The sequence below is a fragment of the Myotis yumanensis genome, unplaced genomic scaffold, assembly GCF_028538775.1.
Source record: "Myotis yumanensis isolate MYYU_CA2020_CCGP unplaced genomic scaffold, mMyoYum1.0.hap1 SCAF_7, whole genome shotgun sequence".
Classification (NCBI taxonomy): Eukaryota; Metazoa; Chordata; class Mammalia; order Chiroptera; family Vespertilionidae; genus Myotis; species Myotis yumanensis.
This window is the reverse complement of record NW_027223758.1, coordinates 302,836-320,962: the sequence shown is the minus strand read 5'-3', so window position 1 is coordinate 320,962 and position 18,127 is coordinate 302,836. Positions and strand designations below refer to the sequence as shown.

The 18,127-nt window shown below is 54.7% G+C and overlaps 1 protein-coding gene and 2 pseudogenes across 1 annotated transcript; 2 read left to right on the top strand and 1 right to left on the bottom strand.

The window, feature by feature from the left end:
- Positions 1-3,149: 3,149 nt before the first annotated feature.
- Positions 3,150-3,899, bottom strand: LOC139014379 (proline-rich protein 23C-like). Its single transcript, XM_070421334.1, has one exon. The coding sequence runs from the start codon at positions 3,897-3,899 to the stop codon at positions 3,150-3,152; it is 750 nt and encodes a 249-aa protein (XP_070277435.1).
- Positions 3,900-9,203: 5,304 nt separating this feature from the next.
- LOC139014295 (THO complex subunit 4 pseudogene) lies at positions 9,204-12,198 on the top strand (annotated as a pseudogene).
- Positions 12,199-16,505: 4,307 nt separating this feature from the next.
- Positions 16,506-16,658, top strand: LOC139014770 (5.8S ribosomal RNA; annotated as a pseudogene).
- Positions 16,659-18,127: the final 1,469 nt, after the last annotated feature.

Genomic DNA, 18,127 nt, shown 5'->3' with positions numbered 1-18,127 from the left:
CATGGGCTGTGCCTGGCATTCATTCCTCGAAGCGAATGGGCCGGGAGAGGGTGGGGTGTTGTTGTGGGTGCGTGGCGGGCGGGGGTAGACTGGAGACGCAGACACACCGAATGAAGCTGGCCTTGGAGGTCATGGGAGGCAGAGGCTGAAGTTGATGTGTATAAAATGTGTATGGTTTTGTATATTAGCGAGCCCCTTGCTTGTCCTTCCCTGCTCAGGTCAAGTCCAGGCACAGGGCTCTGGCTGCAGGAGGGCGTCTTGCCTAGGCGCTTCTCGACCAGCACAGGGCGGGACGTCCCTGCCCTGGCTGGGTCATCTGGTCCACCTCCCGGAAACCCACAATGCTCCCTTTCTGGATGGATGGTCAGAGACCAAGTCCCGGCCAGGCCACGTGGGCTTGCCCAAGCGTCTGTGCATTGAGTTGAAAGGCTCGATTGATGTCATTTCTAAGGAACGGGTTTTGTTTGTTTGTTCGTTTGTTTGTTTGTTTTTAAGGTGGTTTTTTTTAAAGGAGGTTTTTATTTATTTATTTTGTTGTTGTTTGTTGTTTAAAAAAAAAAAAGAAAAAAACTCCCTCTTTGACCAGAGGACCCCGCCAGCTCCCCCCTTGATAATCAGTGAGGGATTGCACCCCGTTCGTTCCTAAAACAGGCCTCTCCGGGTCTTGGGAGCAGGCCCCGGATGGCGACGCCAACGGCGGGGCGCAGCCAACAGGGACCTTAGAAAAAGGGCTTGCAAACCAATTAAAAATCCCTGCTGTGTAAGGAACTAGCCAATCAGAATAGACTAGACAGGAATGACGATTTTATTTCTGTCCAAATAAAGTTTATTATGAAAACAGGCCGGTGTGGGGGATTAGGGGGCAGACAAGTACATATAGGTTGGGTGGCTCAGGTGAAATAGGGCGGTGTGTTCACATCGATGCCATACTTGCTGAGGCAGCGGCCAAGTCCTCCATGGTTAGAGTGTACTTGCCGAAGCCATGAGAGGCGTTGCCCTTCGTTTTGCACAGCTGCAGTGCATCTTTGGCAATATCTGCGATGAATTTCTGGGCAGCTATGGAGAAGAGCCTAACTATGCGAGGGTCTGCAGCTTCTAAGCCAGCGCGGTTCAGGTAGAAACGAGTCACCGGATCTGGGATGGTAGGTGTGTAACCTTCCAGCTGCCCCAGAAAGTCCAGCAGGTGTGTGCTGGACACCACTGGCTTCACGCCTCCATTGGCCGAGCTCGGCAGCATATAAACCCCATTAGACATGGCCCCCTCATGCAGCGCGCATCCAGAGGTTGTTGGAAAACCTGACGTGGCTAGTTGGCCTTTGGCGTTACTTGAGCTTCCCAGGGCCCGCGAGGAAGACGGGTCTGCTTTCACATCACTCTTCTTGCCCAGTGCATGGGAAACCTGCACAGACTCCAGCAAGTGCCTCTGGAGGCCACTGCGAGGCCTTTAGATGGCCTCTTTCGGCAGCTCAGGATGACTTCTCTTCCTCTTCCTCTTGGGAATAGCGAGCTTCTCCTCTGCCTTTGTTGGGGTGCCAGCCCCGCCGCGGCCTCCCCGCTGGCTCCGGTTCAGCTGAGTGACGTCGTCCACAGACATGTTCACTTTGTTGGCCATTGCAGGCGCGGAGTCGGCCTGGGATCGAGGCAGCGCTTCAGCTCAGCCGTCCGTCACTTCCCGCGCTGCGCAGGAGCTGTTCCTGTGCGGGCTCCAGATGTTGGGGTCCTGGCCAGCTTTCTCATCCTTCCTCCTTTGGCCCAGTGCATGGAGAGCCTGCGTAGACTCCAGCAAGTGTATGTGCAGGCGGCTGCGAGGCTTTTGGATGAGCTCTGGCGGCAGGTCAGGATGACTTTCCATTCTCTTCATCATCTTGGGATATGGCTAGCTCCTCCTTTGCCTCTGCTGGGGCCCCAGCCCAGGCGTTCCAGGTGTTCCCAAAGGCGGGGACAGAGCCGGCGAAGACGAAACGGCACGGAGACGGCGTTCAGTTGATCAGCAGCCTAGCCAGGTGCTAGCCAGGTGCTTCAGCGGCTTCTATGACCCAGGACCGGGTCTTGGCGAGACCTCTCCCCTGAAAGCTCCCTTGGAGAACGAGGAAGGCGATGGCGACCAAGACAACGAGCCTAGGGCTGAGAAGCTCCGCACACAAGACCCTGCTTATTTTTATAGCCCCAGAGCCTTGTGGGAGGAGCCCAATCAGCCGCTCGACCAATCAGCCGCCCCCTGGACTGTGACAACTGTGAAAGCGTCACCTGTTGGGCGCACATGCCCCCAAGCTAGGCCCTGCGAAAGTACCAAAATGAAAGGTTCTGCTGAACGTGGCTTCGCCTGGCATTCATTCCTCGAAGGGAATGGGCCGGGCGTGGGTGGGGGATGCGGGGGGGGGGGGGTGGGGGGTGGGGAGAGGTCTGAAGGTGGTAGCCCAGAGACGCAGACACACCGAATGTAGCTGGCCTTGGAGGTCATGGGAGGCAGAGGCTGAAGTTGATGTGAATAAAAGGTGTATGGCTTTGTATATTAGGGTGCCCCTTGCTGGTCCTTGCATGCTCAGGTCAAGTCCAGGCACAGGGCACTGGCTGCAAGAGGGTGGCTTGCATTGGCGCTTCTCGACCAGCACAGGGCAGGACGGCCCCGCCTGAGCTGGGTCATCTGGTGGACACCCGCCCTGCCACGCTCCCTCCCTGCATGGCTGGTCAAGCCCCCACCTAGAGACCAAGTCCAGGCCAGGCTACTTGGGCTTGCCTAAGCTTCTGGGCATTGAAAGGCTGGATTGATGTCATTTCTAAGGAGGGGTTTTTTTTTTTAAAGAGTTTATTTTTTTTAAAGAAAGTTTTTATAAGGAGGGTAATTTTTAAGATTTTTGTTTGTTTGTTTGTTTGTTTGTTTTCAACTCCCTTATTGGACACAGCACCCTGCCAGCTCCCGCTCGGTAAGTAATGCAAGACAATGTCCTGGCCTAGCTCCATGCACGCACGGACTTGCCGGTGCTTTACCTGGTGGTGACCATTGATCGACAATTCTGCAAAGCAGCCTGCATCAAAAGAGCATCTGTCTTTATTCATTGGTTTCAGATGTGTGGTAAACTCACAACAGCTATCAGAATCCCTTCTCCTGATCCTCAGCCCCTTGAGGAGGGATTGCATCCCATTCATTCCTAAAACAGGCATTTCCAGGCCTTTGGAGCAGGCCCCAGAGCATGCCGCCAGGGGCGGCGCTCCCGAGGACCTGGACTGGGGCTTGGGGACAGAGGTAGAGTTTGGAGCGGTGAGCTTGGAAAGGGCTCCCACAGGTTGAAGCTCAGGTTGGAGTAGGGCCCAGGCATGTTTCTCTCTGGACTAGGCGTTGGGGCTCGAGGCCATGGCCCTAGGATGGGGCCGTGTGGGAGCAGTGGGCTGTCTGACCGGGTTCCAGTGAGCCAGCTTGCAGGGAGCATCAAAGGAGCCTGGAACCAGGACGACACCTCCTTGTCCTGGTGGGGGGCCTCTATTGGGAGGGCGATGTGTGGGGTTGACGTGCAGAATTCCTGCTGGATAGTGATGGCTCCTGTGGGAGCATCATCCAGGAGAGTGCCGGGTTCCAGGCCGACGGGCGAGTGCGCTCCCTTTCCAGAGTCCAAGCGGGCCTCAGGGACCAGAGATACTGGCGGGACCAACGTGGGCTTGCGTTGGGGCTCCAGGACCGTGTTGATGCTAGGCAGGGAACAGCCTTCAGCCACGACCAGCTCTGAGGTGAGCGCGTCTGCGGCCCAGGGCACCGGGGGGCCTTGCAGGCTGGGCGCCATCCCGTCTTCAGGGCCCACAGGCTCCTCAATCCGGCAGCGCTTGGCGGGCTGGGGTCCTCCGGAGTCCGGTTCACACTGGGGTGCAGCATGGGAGCTGGGGCTGAGTAGGCGGCTGCCTAACATCCCAGTAGCGTTGCAGGCGGTGTTTCTGGAGAATGGCAGAGGGCGAGTGTCACTCACTGTCTGCAACTGGGCGGGTGGACTTTGTGAAGCCTCTGGCGCCCACACCCCTTTGGCGTGGGGCAAGTCCACTTGATCAGCGTCCTAGCCAATTTCGAGCCAGGTACTCCAGCAACCTCTATGTCCCGGGACCGGGTCTTGGCGAGATCTCTCCCCTGAAATCTTGCTTGGTGAACAAGGTCGAAGACCAAGACAACAAGCCTAGGGCTGAGAAGCTCCTCAGAGTAGACCAGGCTTTCTTTTATAGCTCCAGAGCGTGGTAGGAGGAGCCAAACCAGCTGCCCACTGGCTCCACCAATCAGCCACCCCCAGGAGTGAAAGCGTCACCGGTTGGGCCTCAAGTTTCAGGTGGGGGCGCACATGCCCCAAGGGAGGCTCTACACGGCACGCCCCTTCAGGTGGCATTCACCCAAAGAACCGAAAGGACAGGTTCTGCTGAACGTGGCTTCGCCTGGCATTCATTCCTCAAAGGGAATGGGCCCAGAGAGGGTGGGGTGTGGGTGTGGGTGGGTGGAGGACGGGGGTAGGCTGGAGACGCAGACACATCGAATGAAGCTAGCCTTGGAGGTCATGGGAGGCAGAGGCTGAAGTTGACATGTATAGTTTTGTATATTAGCTAGCCCCTTGCTTGTCCTTCCCCGCTCAGGTCAAGTCCAGGCAGAGGGCTCTGGCTGCAGGAGGGCGGCTTGCATTGGAGATTCTCGACCAGCACAGGGCGGGACGGCCCCGCCTTACCAGGGTCATCTGGTGGACACCCGCCCCGCCACGCTCCCTCTCTGGATGGCTGGTCAAGCCCCCACTAGAGACCAAGTCCGGGCCAGGCCACTTGGGCTTGCCTAAGCTTCTGTGCATTAAAAGGCTGGATTGATGTCATTTCTAAGTAGGGTTTTTTTTTTTTTTTTAAAGAGTTTATTCTTTTTAAAGAAGGATTTTATAAGGAGGGTTATTTTTAAGATATTTGTTTGTGTTTTTGTTTTTTTCAACTCCCTCATTGGACAAAGCACCCCGCCAGCTCCCCCTCAGTAAGCAGTGCAAGACGACGTCCTGGCCTAGATCCATGCATGCAGGGACTTGCCAGTGCTTTATCTGGTGGTCACCATTGATCGACAATTCTGCAAAGCAGCCTGCATCAAAAGAGCATCTGTCTTTATTCATTGGTTTCAGATGTGTGGTAAACTCACAACAGCTTTCAGAATCCCTTCTCCTGGTCATCAGCCCCTTGAGGAGGGATTGCATCCCATTCATTCCTAAAACAGGCATTTCCTGGCCTTCGGAGCAGCCCAGAGAGCATGCTGCCAGGGGCGGCGCACTCGAGGACCTGGACTGGGGCTGGGAGACAGAGGTAGAGTTTGGAGCGGTGAGCTGGGGAAGGGCTTCTACAGGTTGAAGCTCAGGTTGGAATAGGGCCCAGGCGTGTGTCTCTCTGGACTATGCATTGGTGCTCAAGGCCCTGGCCTTCGGATGGGTCCGTGTGGGAGCAGTGGGCTGTCTGACCGGGTTCCAGTGAGCCAGCCTGAAGGGAGCATCAAGGGAGCCTGGAACCAGGATGACACCTCCTCGTCCTGGTTGGGGGCCTCTATTGGGAGGGTGATGTGTGGGGTTGACGTGCAGAAGAATTCCTGCTGGATGGTGAGGCTCTCGCGGGAGCATCTTCCAGGAGAGTGCCGGGTTCCAGGCCGACGGGCGAGTGCGCCCCCTCTCCAGAGCCCAAGCGGGCCTCAGGGACCAGAGACACTGCCGGGACAAACGTGGGCTCCGGCTCCCATTGGGGCTCCAGGACCGTGTTGATGCTAGGCAGGACACAGCCTTCAGCCACGACCAGCACTGAGGTGCGCACGTTTGTGGCCCAGGGCACCGGGGGGCCTTGCAGGCCGGGCACCATCCTGTCTTCAGGGCCCGTGGGCTCCTCAATTCGGCAGTGCTTGGCGGGCTGTGGTCCTCCGTGGCCGGTTCACACTGGGGCGAAGCATGGAAGCTGGGGCTGAGGAGGCGGCTGCCTAACATCCCAGTGGCGCTGCGGGCGGTGCTTCTGGAGAATGGCAGAGGGCGAGTGTCACTCACTGTCTGCAACTGGGGTGGGGGGCTTGTTGAAGCGTCTGGTGCCCACACCCATCAGGCACGGGGGGCAATTCCACTTGATCAGTGGCCTAGCCAGGTTCTAGCCAGGTACTCCAGCGGCCTCTATGTCCCGGGACCGGGTCTTCTCGAAAACTCTCCCCTGAAAGCTTGCTTGGTGAACACGGTCGCCGACCAAGACAACAAGCCTAGGGCTGAGAATCTCGGCAGAGTAGACCCTGCTTTCATTTATAGCTTCCTTGTGCTTTTCCCCTCGCATTTCCTGGACTCAGAGGATTCACCCCCTTTTCGAGGGGGCAACATTGAACACCGGGAAGACGCATCATGTCTTGTTGAGGGGAGTATTTTACTTATTTTATTTTATGTATTATGGTGTATGAAATGATTTATTAAATTCTGCTGCATATACTTTTTATCCCATACTAATAAAATTCTGCACAATATGTCGTGTTTGTGATTGGGTGTCATTTCTGATCATGTCAGATCATGTTTGGCATCATGGTTGTGCCACAAAGCTCCGGTCCCTGAGAGGAGAGTGGAGTCTGATGTTCCTTGAAATGACAGTAGTTTGGGCTCCAACTCTAGGTCCCTGCCTAATTCCTCTCTCACAGTCAAGGACATCCCCACCCTCAGGGACACTAAAAGCCCTTAGGAATTCACCCTCCAGAGGTGCCTCTCCCTTGTCGTCCTTCAGCAGCCACAGTGCCCCTCTCAGAATCCCTCAGTCCATGCCCACCCTAACCCCATCTGAGGATCCCTCCCTGACCTTGACGACTTCAGAACATGTCCAGAATCCTACCCCTGCCCCCACCATGCGGTGAGAATGAGAGCTCTCCACAGCTTCTAGAAGAAGTGTGCTAAGGGCTGATAGGAGTGATGAATTTACTCATAGGTCAGCCGTGTCTCCACATTCCTCAGTTCATGTAAGAAAGAAACCAGATGTCAGCCAACATTGCGGAAAGTCACCTGGACTAGATGAATGCCTTAGTAGACACAATGACATGCACACAACAGTGTGATGCTTGCATGCCCTTCAGGAGTGTTTTGAACCTCAGAGGGAAGAACATTACACACCCTAGAGAGAAACCATGTGAATGTCACCTACGAGGGAAATGCTTTCTGCAACGATCTGGGCTTAGAAACCACAATGAAATGCACAATGGAGAGAAGTTTTATGAATGCTGTGAGTGTGGGAAAGCCTTCAGTCAGAGTTCTTTCCTTAGACAGGATGAGGCCAGCCACACAGGAGAGTAACCACATGAATGTCCCCTATGTGACAGAGCTCTCAATCAAAGATCTTACCACAGAAAAGCACCATTGAGTCCATCCAGGCAAGCAATGCTATGAATGCCACTATTCAAAGCTCTGGCCTGAACCAGCACCGGAGAATGAACACGGGGCAGAAACCACATGTATGTCCCATGTGTGGGAAGGCTTTCCGTCAAATGTCTGAGCTGACGACAAGTTCCCACATAACACACACCAGACAGTCCATGTGAATGCGGTCAGTGTGGGAACCCATTCAGTCAACATGCGAATCTCGTGAGACACCAGAGTCCCTAAATGGGAGAAGAGCCCTAGGCATGTCACCTATGTGGAAAATCCTCCAGTCATGGTCCTTCCCCGAGAAAACATGACAGAGCTCAACAAAGGAGAGGGAATCGTAAAAGGCCAACACTGTTTACACATTATTCACTCGAGTGAAATGATGCAGGGTTAAATCAGGTGAAACCTTTCATTCATCAAACAACACTTGTCATGTACGTGACCATTCACAGAGTACAAACCACTGTGTCTGAAAGGCGAGGCATTTGCTGATCTCTTAATTCTTACTCAACCTAAAATATCCCACACCAAGGATACAGCAATCCCAAATGGAAACACACATACATAGTTGTTTTTATATTAAAAAATATGAGGGCATGTTTACTGTGTGTGTGTGTATGTGTGTGTGTGTGTGTGTATCTGCCTGTGTGAACAATTGTAAAGAGCCCTTGAACACACAGCTGAGAAAGTAATGAAATGTCTGTGGAAATGAAAGTTGTTTATAGAACTGTGACATCCATTGCGGCAAGCTAGGGTGATCTGGTAACTTTGAATGTAGAATTTTGTAAGAAATTCATCTTTCAGGTCAGCAATGCTTGCCCATATTTGAACAATATAATCTGATGCGAAATAAGCAAAGTGTTGGTGTGTGAGTTTTCCTTATGCAGATTGAACACATACATTCAGGTTCACACAGCCCTTTCCCCTATGGCTGCTTGGAAACACGGCAGCTCCCTCCGTCTATGTTCTCTTCAACAGGATCTTATAAAGATACAGCCAAGATCTTCTGTCTCAGGTGCTAGGTGCCTCTGCATGGCACGACCCTGCTCAGGAAAGTTCATTCGGGCATATCAATGGCTCTCACGGAAAAATCTTGGTGGGACATCAGTCTCTGTCTCTGCTAAGTGGGGCGAGGAGACAGAGTTCTAAACACTTCTTCTTTTTTTTTTGGTTCTTTACACACCCTGTTTTTATCTTAGACATCATGGAGCAGGGGACCTCCAGTCCCAATTTACAAACCAAGGATTCGGTTGGGTTATCCCTTGTGGATGTCAGGTCCGTCAACTGTCGTGGATACCAACATGCTCCCAGGAAGCCAAAATGATGTCCAGGTAGGGGAGAAGTCACCCTGAAACGGGAAGAGGCATTTCGGATGGCGAGCTGAATCTAGCAAGGAGTTCTCACAGTGTGGTTTCCTTTGGCATTCCATCACGCAGATGATCGTCTCTCACATGGATTCTCATAAAAGCCCCCTGGGGAACAGCACACTACCGAGTCCTCTTGAGAGCAGGGCCATGGCTGTCTGGCCACCTATGTCTGCCAGGCCCTAGGACAGGCACGGGCAGCTGCTGGGTCAAAGGACTAATCAATGATTGCGCCTCCCCGAGGGCCCCGTCCCCCACCCCCACCCCACCCTAACCCCTACGCACTAGCGCGGGAAAAACCACACAGGCACTCACGCACACACTCTGAGTATATGGAGGCTTTGGCAGCTGCACTCAGGGCCGCGCCCTCGGAGGCAACCGGCATACAGGCAGGGGCACTGGCCGCCATTCAAAGCAACATATCTCAGCTTAGGAGTTGGAGGCCCAGCTGGACACTTACAAATCGATGAGGGGCACCAAAATGTTGGACACCCTGAAGGACGCTTACAACCTGATGAGGGGCAATGAGCAATTGGACACCCAGAAGGACGCTGAAAACTCAATGGGTGGCACTGAGCAGTTGGATGCCGAGCTGGACAATGACAAAGCGATGAGGGGCACCAAAAGGATGAACACCCATCTGGGCGCTTACAATGCAATGAGGGACACCAAAAAGTTGGACGCTCAGAAGGACGCTTACAGCTCCATGAGGGACACCGAGGAGTTGGACGCCCTGCTGGACGATGACGATGCGATGAGGGACACCATTTAAAGCACCAGCAAGTCAGTGTGAGCGAGGATGGCCAGGGACCTGGGGCCAATGATGGAGTTGTTTCTACTGTTTGGAAATAGGATTTAAAACTCCTAGAAAGATTTTTCGTTAACTTTTATTTTATTCAATAACTCTGAAAAAGACCTGTTTTGTGCCGAGTCATTTTCGGGATTCATTTTACCGGTTGCTGTTTTCACCTTGGCCATAATCACCCGAAAATGTGTGGGAAAAACAAACAGACAAACAAACAAACAAACAAAATAACTCGTTCCCTCCGATAAAACAACAACAAAATACCCTCCTCAGAAAAAAAAGGTTGATCCCGCCTTTCCAATTTCTGAGGCTTTGGCAAGTCCAGGTGGCCAGGCCTGGACTTGGTCTGTGGGAGGGGGCCTGACCATCCATCCACAGAGTGAGCGGGGGTGGGGGGAGGGTTGGGGGTGGGGGTGGGGGGCTGGGGGGTGGGCGTGAACGGGGTGTCGATCAGATGGACAGGCCAGGACGTCATCTTTGGCTGTGGATTACAGAATTTGGGTGGACTGGGGCAGGGACCTAAGAGCCGGCCCCGCCCTCTGCTGTTTGAGAAGCGTCAATGCAAGCCCCCCTCCTGCAACTGCCTGTGGGGAAAGCACAGACAGGTGACTAGACTTCCCCATTTCTGGCTAGACCCGAGGCGGGGGCGTTGTCTTTGAGAAGGCAGGGGCCGAAGGGTGTTCATGGATGGCGACGGACCGTTCAAAGCAAGGAGTGTCCGTGCGTGACTGCGGATATACAAGCACAGACGCACAGGCTCCCGCGCGCACACACAAACTCCCACAACCACACCCACACCCACACACCTATCCCTCCCGCCTCCAACCCCCTCCCCCGCCCCCCGCGGCCCCCGCCAAACACACACACACACACACACACACACACACACACACACACACAAGAGCACAAGGTCCCGCTAACAAGATATGTGCCCAGTGAGGCACGCCTAGGAGATTTTTCGTGGCTTTGTTTCTTTTTGGCCCGTCCTGGGCCCATGGGAGCCTGTCTATGTATGTATTGCCACCTCTTCCACCGAGAAAAAACGGCAATGCCTTCCCGCAAGGCGTGGAGACAGAGCCCTGCAGGCCTCCTTGGGCACCTGCCCTGTCTCCCAAGTCCTCCCCCAAGCCCAGTGAATCGCTTGGGTGGGCCTGTGGCGCCCTCTCCTGGTCCTGCAGCGCCAATGCAAGGCTCCTCCCCTCAACTTGAGGCCCAGCAGGTGATGTAGGTCCTGGGGGCTGCTGATTTGGCTCCTCCCACCAGCTCTGGGGCTATAAAAGAACTCAGGGCCTTCTTTGCAGAGCTTCTCAGCCCAAGGCTTGTGGTCGTGGTAGTCGTCCTTGTTCTCCAAGGGAGTTTTCAGGAGAGAGATCTCGCCAAGACCCGGTCCTGGGACATAGAAGCCTTTAGAGCACCTGGCTAGAGCCTGGCTGGGCTGCTGATCCACTGAACGCTGTCTCGGTGTCATTTCTTCTTCACCAGCTCGTATACACCCTTGGGAACCCCTGGGCCTGGACCCCAACATCTGGGAGAGCCCCATCACCTCGTGGGAAGTGAAGGGCCGGCGTGCCTCTGCACGGGCTCGATCCAAAGCTAATTCGGGGCCCGCCAAGGCCGACAAAATTCACATGTCACTGGATGACATCATTAGGCTGGACCAGAGCCAGCGGGACGGCCATGGCCAGGGCCGCGGCCCCGGCGGAGGCAGGGGCGGGGCAGGGGCAGGGACCAAGGCTGGGACCGAGGCTGGGCCGGCTCCCAGGGAGGCCGTGGTGGCGGAGCGCAGGCCGCCACCCCGAGAGCTGGGGGGTGGGCCGTTCCGGAACAGGGCAGCCCTTGGCCGAGGCAGGAACCGGCTAGCGCCCTACTGTAGGCCGAGACAAATTCCCGATGAGTGGCACCATGACTGCTTCCGCAGGGCCTTTGGCAGGGCCTGATGACCGGGAGGAAGCTGCTGCTGTCCAACCTGGACTTCGGAGTGTCCGTCGCGGACATCCAGCAGCTGTTTGCGGAGTTCGGGCCTCTGAAGCAGGCCGCTGTCCATTACGACCACTCTGGCCGCAGCCTGGGAACAGCCCATGTGCACTTTGAGTGCAAGGCAGACGCCCTGGAAGCCAGGAAACAGTACAACGGCGTCCCTTTGGATGGCCGTCCCCTCAACATCCAGCTCGTCACCTCACAGATACACACGCAGCACAGGCCGGTACCGAGTGTCAACAGAGGCGGGGTGACTACACACCGAGGATCTGGAGGCTTTGGCGGCAGCACGCGGGGTCGCGCACGCGGAGGCAGCCGGGATACAGGGAGGCGCACCAGACGCAATTCAAAGCAACAGGTCTCAGCGGAGGAATTGGACGCCCAGCTGGACGCTTACAAAGCGATGAGGGCCACCAAAATGTTGGACGCCAAGCAGAGCACTGGCAGCGTGATAAGGGACACCGAAGAGTTGGACACCCAGCTGGACGCTAACAACGCAATGAGGGGCACCAAAATGTTGGAAGCCCAGGTGATCACTGGCAGCGGGATGAGAGAAACCGAGGAGTTGGACGCCCAGCTGGACGCATACAACGCGATGAGGGGCACCAAAATGTTGGACGCCCAGGTGATCACTGGCAGCGGGATGAGGGGCACCAAAATGTTGGACACCCAGCTGAGCACTGGAGCGGGATGAGGGGCACCGAGGAGTTGGACGCCCAGAAGGATGCTTACAACTCGATGAGGGAAACCGAGGAGTTGGACGCCCTGCTGGACGCTTACGACACGGTGATGGACACTGAGGAGTTGGACGCCCATCTCGACGCTTATGACGCGATGATGGACACCAGCTAAAACACCCCCAAGTCAGTGAGTGCGTGTTGGAGGTAGGCCTGGAGGTCGTCTCGCGCTGCTTTCCGAGGGTGGGCTGACGGGGACCTGTGGCCAATTGTGGAATTGTTTCTCCTGCTTTGAAATGGGATTTAAAACTCATGTAAAGTTTTTTTCTTTAACGTTTATTTTATTAAAAATTCCGAAAAAGACCTGTGTTGTACCTAGTCATTTAGGGGATACATTTTACTAGTTGCTGGTGCGGAGGAGCCGGCGTTTTCACCTTGGCCATAATAAGCAGAAATGGGTGTAGAGAAAACAAGCAAACAAACAAACAAAACAAAAACCAAAACACAAAAACCCAAAAAACTACTTCCCTCATAAAAAAAAAAAACAAAAATAAGAAAATCAAAACACAAACAAACAAAATAAACAAACAAAACAATCCTCAAAACAAAACAAAAAACCTCCTTAGAAAACACGTTGATCCAGCCTTTCAAAGTTCTGAGGCTTTGGCAAGCCCAGATGGCCAGGCCCGAACTTGGTCTCTGGGCGGGGTCCTGGCCATCCATCCACAGAGGGAGGGGGGCGAAAGGGAGGGGGGAAGGGCGGCCGACCAGATGGCCAAGCCCGGACCTAGTCTTTGGCTGTGGATAACAGAGATTGGGTTGACTGGGGCCAGGGCGGGGCCGGAGCCAAAGAGCTGCTCCCGCCCTCTGTTGGTCGAGAAGCGCCAATGCAAGCCACCCTCCTGCAGCTGGAGCCAGGTGCCTGGACTTGACAGAAGCGGGAAAGGACAAGCAGGGGGCACACTGTCTGCAAGAAGGCAGGGCCTGAAGGGTGCTCATGGATGCCGACGGACCATTCAGATCAAGAAGTATCCGTGCGTGACTGTGGATTTACACACACAGATGCTCACACCCACACGCAGAACACACCCACACGCACACGCACACGCACAAACCTCCCCTTCCCCCCCTCCATACACACACACACACACACACACACACACACACACCTCCACCACCACCACCACCAACAACAACAACAACAAAAACAACCACAACCACCCAAAGGTATCAATCCACCTTTGTGTAGTAAAAAGTATACTTGTACAATGTTTTGTACTTGTATTTTGTGCTATTAAAACGGGGAAGTTAAAACTCGGGATTTGGGGTGGTGGGGAGAGGGTAAAAGAGAGGGATTGACCTCTGGCATTTCAAAATGGCGGCTAACTGGTTTGGCTCCGTGGACAGAGCATCGGCCTGCGGACTAAAGGGCCCCAGGTTCGATTCCAGTCAAGGGCATATACCTCGGTTGTGGGGGGCATATCCCCAGTAGGAGGTGTGCAGGAGGCAGCTGATGATTGAGGTTTCTCTATCTTTGAGGTTTTTAAGTCTCTATCCCTCTTCCTTCCACACTGTAAAAAAATCAATAAGATATATTTTAAAAACAAAATGGCGGCTGCCAATTACTGGAGCCAAAATGGCGGGAAGTATGCCAGGGTCACCCCCATTCATGCACGGGACAGTGCATGAGCACTACGTTAGAGATCCACATCATGCACCGCATCCACCCGCCAGGTGGCGAGATCTTCCGCAACTTCAAAGAGCTCTCCAGTGTGGTCCAGGAGATTGGCAAACCGGTGATCGGGAGCAGCAGCAGCAAGAACATGGGACTGAGGAAAGCCAGGGCCATGGCTGGGAGAGCCCTGCCCAGCCCAGCGTCGGGGAGTCCAGGGCTGCAGCTTCGGAGGAGCAGCATGTTCCATTTCTTCTAGCTGTGGACGTGGGCTCGAGAGATCAGAATTACACACCCTCCCCCCCGAACCTGCAGGATGTGTTTCTATGTTGTGGAAACCATTAGTGTTTAGTGTTAACTTACCTACCTTCATCTTCGCCAGGCGCCTCCCTGGAGTCTTTGCCCTGTTTGAGGAGAACCACTTCGGGTTCCTCTGGCTGTCGGCAAAATACTTCATCCTGTTTGGCAGAGTCCAGAACACCTTCCAGAATGTGGAGGCACCGTCCCCGGTCCCCGAAGGCCTTCCTGGAGATGCTCTTGAACATTCAGTCCGGACCCCCTGGGAGGAGCAGCTTGCATGCACTTTGAAGATTTGACCTTCTGACTTGGTTTAAAAAAACAAACCAAAAACAAACAAACAAACAAACAAACAAAAAAACAACCCTCCTTTAAAATTTAAAAAAAAAACCACAAAACTTGTTAAAAAAAAAAAAACTGCCAAAACGCAAACACACACACACACACACACACACACACACTAAAATAAAATAAAATAAAATAAAATAAAATAAAACAAAATAAAATAAACCTTCCTTAGAAATGACATTGATCCAGCCTTTCAATGCTTTTAGACACTTCGGTAAGCCCATGTGGCCTGGCCCGAACTTGGTCTGTGGACAGGGGCCTGACCATTCATCCAGAGAGGGAGCTGGACCAGAGGGCCCAGCCCAAGCAAGGTGTAAGAGCCCATCCCGCTCTCTGCTGGTCAAGTAGCGCTAATGCAGGTCACCCTCGTGCAGCCACCTCTGGGGAAGGCAGAAACAGGTGCCTGGACTTGACCTGAGGGGGGAAGGACAATCAGGGGGCGCGCCGTCTACGAGAAGTCAGGGGCTGAAGGGCGCTCATGGATGCCAACGGACCATTCAGATCCAGAAGTGTCCGTGCGTGACTGCGGAAGTAAACTCACAGACAAGCACACGCCTCACTCAGACCCTGCTCCCAAGGGCCCCACAGACACTGGGACTAGTCATGCCCTCCCTCGGTAGAGCTAAGCTGTTTGACTGCAGACAGATGGCATTCTCTCCCTAGGCCCCCACTCTTCACCCTGTTCAGAAGGAAACCCTCGCCCTGGCCCTCAACTTCTTCAACTGCAGCTTCTGGTCTTCCTGATGACTGACCCGTTCATGCAAATCAATTTCACCTGCCTCAGCCTCAGTTTCCTCTTCCAGAAATGGAGTAATGTAACCTGCAAGGTGTCCCTGCTCCCACCACACTGGAAGCCCTCAGGTGCCATTGGCACCTGGGTGTCCCCCCACCCCCAAGGGAGGGGCCAAACCCTAAGCTGCTTTCTGTTGGGAGATGCCTCCAGGGATATGCCTATAGGGGTTTGGGGGTGTGGTGTGGGGAGTGGGGGGGGGAACATTTCACAGAAATGCAGTAAACACAAACAGGCACACACACAACTGTGGTACATCTACACACAGTGGAATACTATGCTGCGGTAAAAAAAAAAAAAAAAAAAAAAAGTAGGAAGAAAAAGGAAGGAATTCTTGCCAGCATGGATGGAACTGGAGAGCATTATGCTAAGTGAAATTAGCCAGTCAGAGAAAAATGAATAGCACATGATCTCACTCATTTGTGGAATACAGAGAACAACATAGACTGACGAACAGGGACAGATCCATACACATCTATACCAGCACTCTCTGATGGGGCTGTGTGACTGCTGGTGGCCTCTGGAGTCCTGGGCGGTGGTGGGAGAGAAGGGGGGAACGGCCCCAGGACGAGTGTTGAGGTGTGTTGCTCGGGGTTTCCCGGTTTGGAGTCTGCCAGGTGGTGGAAATGAAGGTGGTTGGTCGGTGCTGAAGGGGCTTGGTGGGGGGGCATCGTGCCCGTTGCTGGGTCAGCTGGAGGCCCCGTCTTGGGCAGGCAGCGCTGGGGGGCTCTGTGCCCTACGCCTGTGCAGGTTGTGGGAACCATTGGGTTGAGGGGTCGAGGCCTCAGGGGTGGAGGCTCCCGTTTAAACGCGGTTCCCCACCCCGTCCGCTCTGACCTTTCGCTTCCCCCTTTCGAGTTACCTAGGGCTTCCAGGCGTGGAGGTTTAAAGACCCCTGGGGGTGGCTCATCCTCCTTGGGTTGGGGGCTTCCGGCCCGTGGGGAGGGTCAGGGGTAAAGGTCCCCTCGCCCTTTACCACCCCTTTCCCTTCCCTACCCCTGGGTGCCTGTGGGGCGTCCGAGCACGCCCCTTTGTGGCTGTTGCTTCGGACCACCCCAAGGTCATACCTTCCCGACCTGCAGAGTCTGGTCTTGTTTGTCTCAAGCTTAGACGGCTGCCTGAGGCGTCCGCGCCCACAACCAGTGGGATGTGGGGATTGAGGAGGAGAAGAGAATGTTGCCATGCTAGGGAGCAAAAACCAAAAACCAAAACGTTACGACTCTTAGTGGTGGATCACTCTGCTCCTATGTCGATGAACAATGCAGCTAGCTGCGAAGATTAATGTGAATTGCAGGACACATTGATCATCGACAGTTCGAATGCACTTGCGGGCCAGAGTTTCTCCCGGGGCTACGCCTGTCTGAGTATCGCTTGCCGATCAATCGTCCCCCTGGTGTCGTGCGCCCCCGAGTGTGGGCGTGGCTGGGGGTTTCCTTGCAGGGCCCGTTCCTAGGCCCTCCATCCCCCTAAGTGTAGATGACGGTGTCTGTGCGCCCCGTGAGATACGGGCGAGGCCCAGAGTCCACGGTTTTTCCTTTCAGAAGCTTCTTCGCGCCCCACGCGGCCAACGGGAAAAGAGGAAGGTTGTCGTGGGGCCCATTGTGGTGACGGTGTCCCCTTCCCCGCTCTGGCCCTGCCTGGGTTGTGGCTCGAGCCAAGGCCGAGTCATGCCTGGGGTCGCTCCCCAGGGTCCCACGGGCAACTTGATTTGTGACTCCTGGCATCTGGACTCTCAGGGGATTCCTCTCTGTTCTTATAACCCACCTATTTGGTGGCAAAGGGACATGGCGACTCTAGGAAATGAATAGGATGCCTTCCTTCAGATGTGCCCTATGACGTCGGTTTTTCAAAACCATTGAAGCCAAGAAGGTCAGTTGTACTGTAGGTGTGATCAGAATCTCATCTGAGTGTCAAATCTCAGCCACAGGCCCGAGCCACCCGGCAAAAAGCCACAGTGAATCTCCTAGAAGCAGATCACTCGGGAGAAATCACGGTGCACGACATTGTGCTCCATGTGTGTATATCCACTGGCCACTCAGGTGAACTGGTGGATTTCCACTGAGCCAAACCGGCTAGGGCAGGTGAACTGGTGGATTTCCATTGTGGGATGGCATCTGAGAGAACCCCTCTTCTCCCCCCGCCCCGTCCTCCCTCCTGCCACAGACACACCCACACACCTGCCTTCTTGCAGACAGCGCCCCTGGCTGGAACTTCCCCTACCCCTGGGGTCTATACACACCTGGGAGGTCCAGACACCTGGCTCTGTCTTCTCCAGAGGAGGCTGAGGAAGGAGGTGGGGGTGGGGTGGTGGGGAGGAGGCTTGCATTGGCGCTCCAGGACCAGTAAAGGGCGCCACTGGCCCGCTGAAGCGATTCCGGGGCTTGGGGATGGCGCAGGTGCCCAAGAAGGCCACAGAGCTCCATCTCCAGGCCTTGCGGAGAGGCATCGCCATTTTCTGGGTTGAAGAGGGGACAGTACCTATTTAGACAGGCTCCGGTAGGCCCAGGACAATCCACAAGGAATAAAGCCACAGTAAATCTCCTAGGCGTGCGTCACTCCGCAGATATCTTGTTAGCGGACCTTGTACTCCCGTGTGTGTGTGGTGGGGGGGAGGACTAGGTGTGTGGGTGTGGGTGTGCGTTTGGGAGTGTGTGTGGGCGCGCGGGCTTGCGTCTGTGCGTGTACATCTGCAGTCTCGCACGGACACTTCTGACATTGAATGGTCCGTCGGCATCCATGAGCACCCTTCAGCCCCTGCCTTCTCGAAGACAGAGCCCCCTGCATGTCCTTCCCGCCTTGGGTCTAACCAGAACTGGGGAAGTCCAGTCACCTGGCTCTG

Coding starts and splice junctions, on each gene's coding strand:
- LOC139014379 (XM_070421334.1), bottom strand. CDS start 3,899: ATGTTAGGCAGCCGCCTACTCAGCCCCAGCTCCCATGCTGCACCCCAG.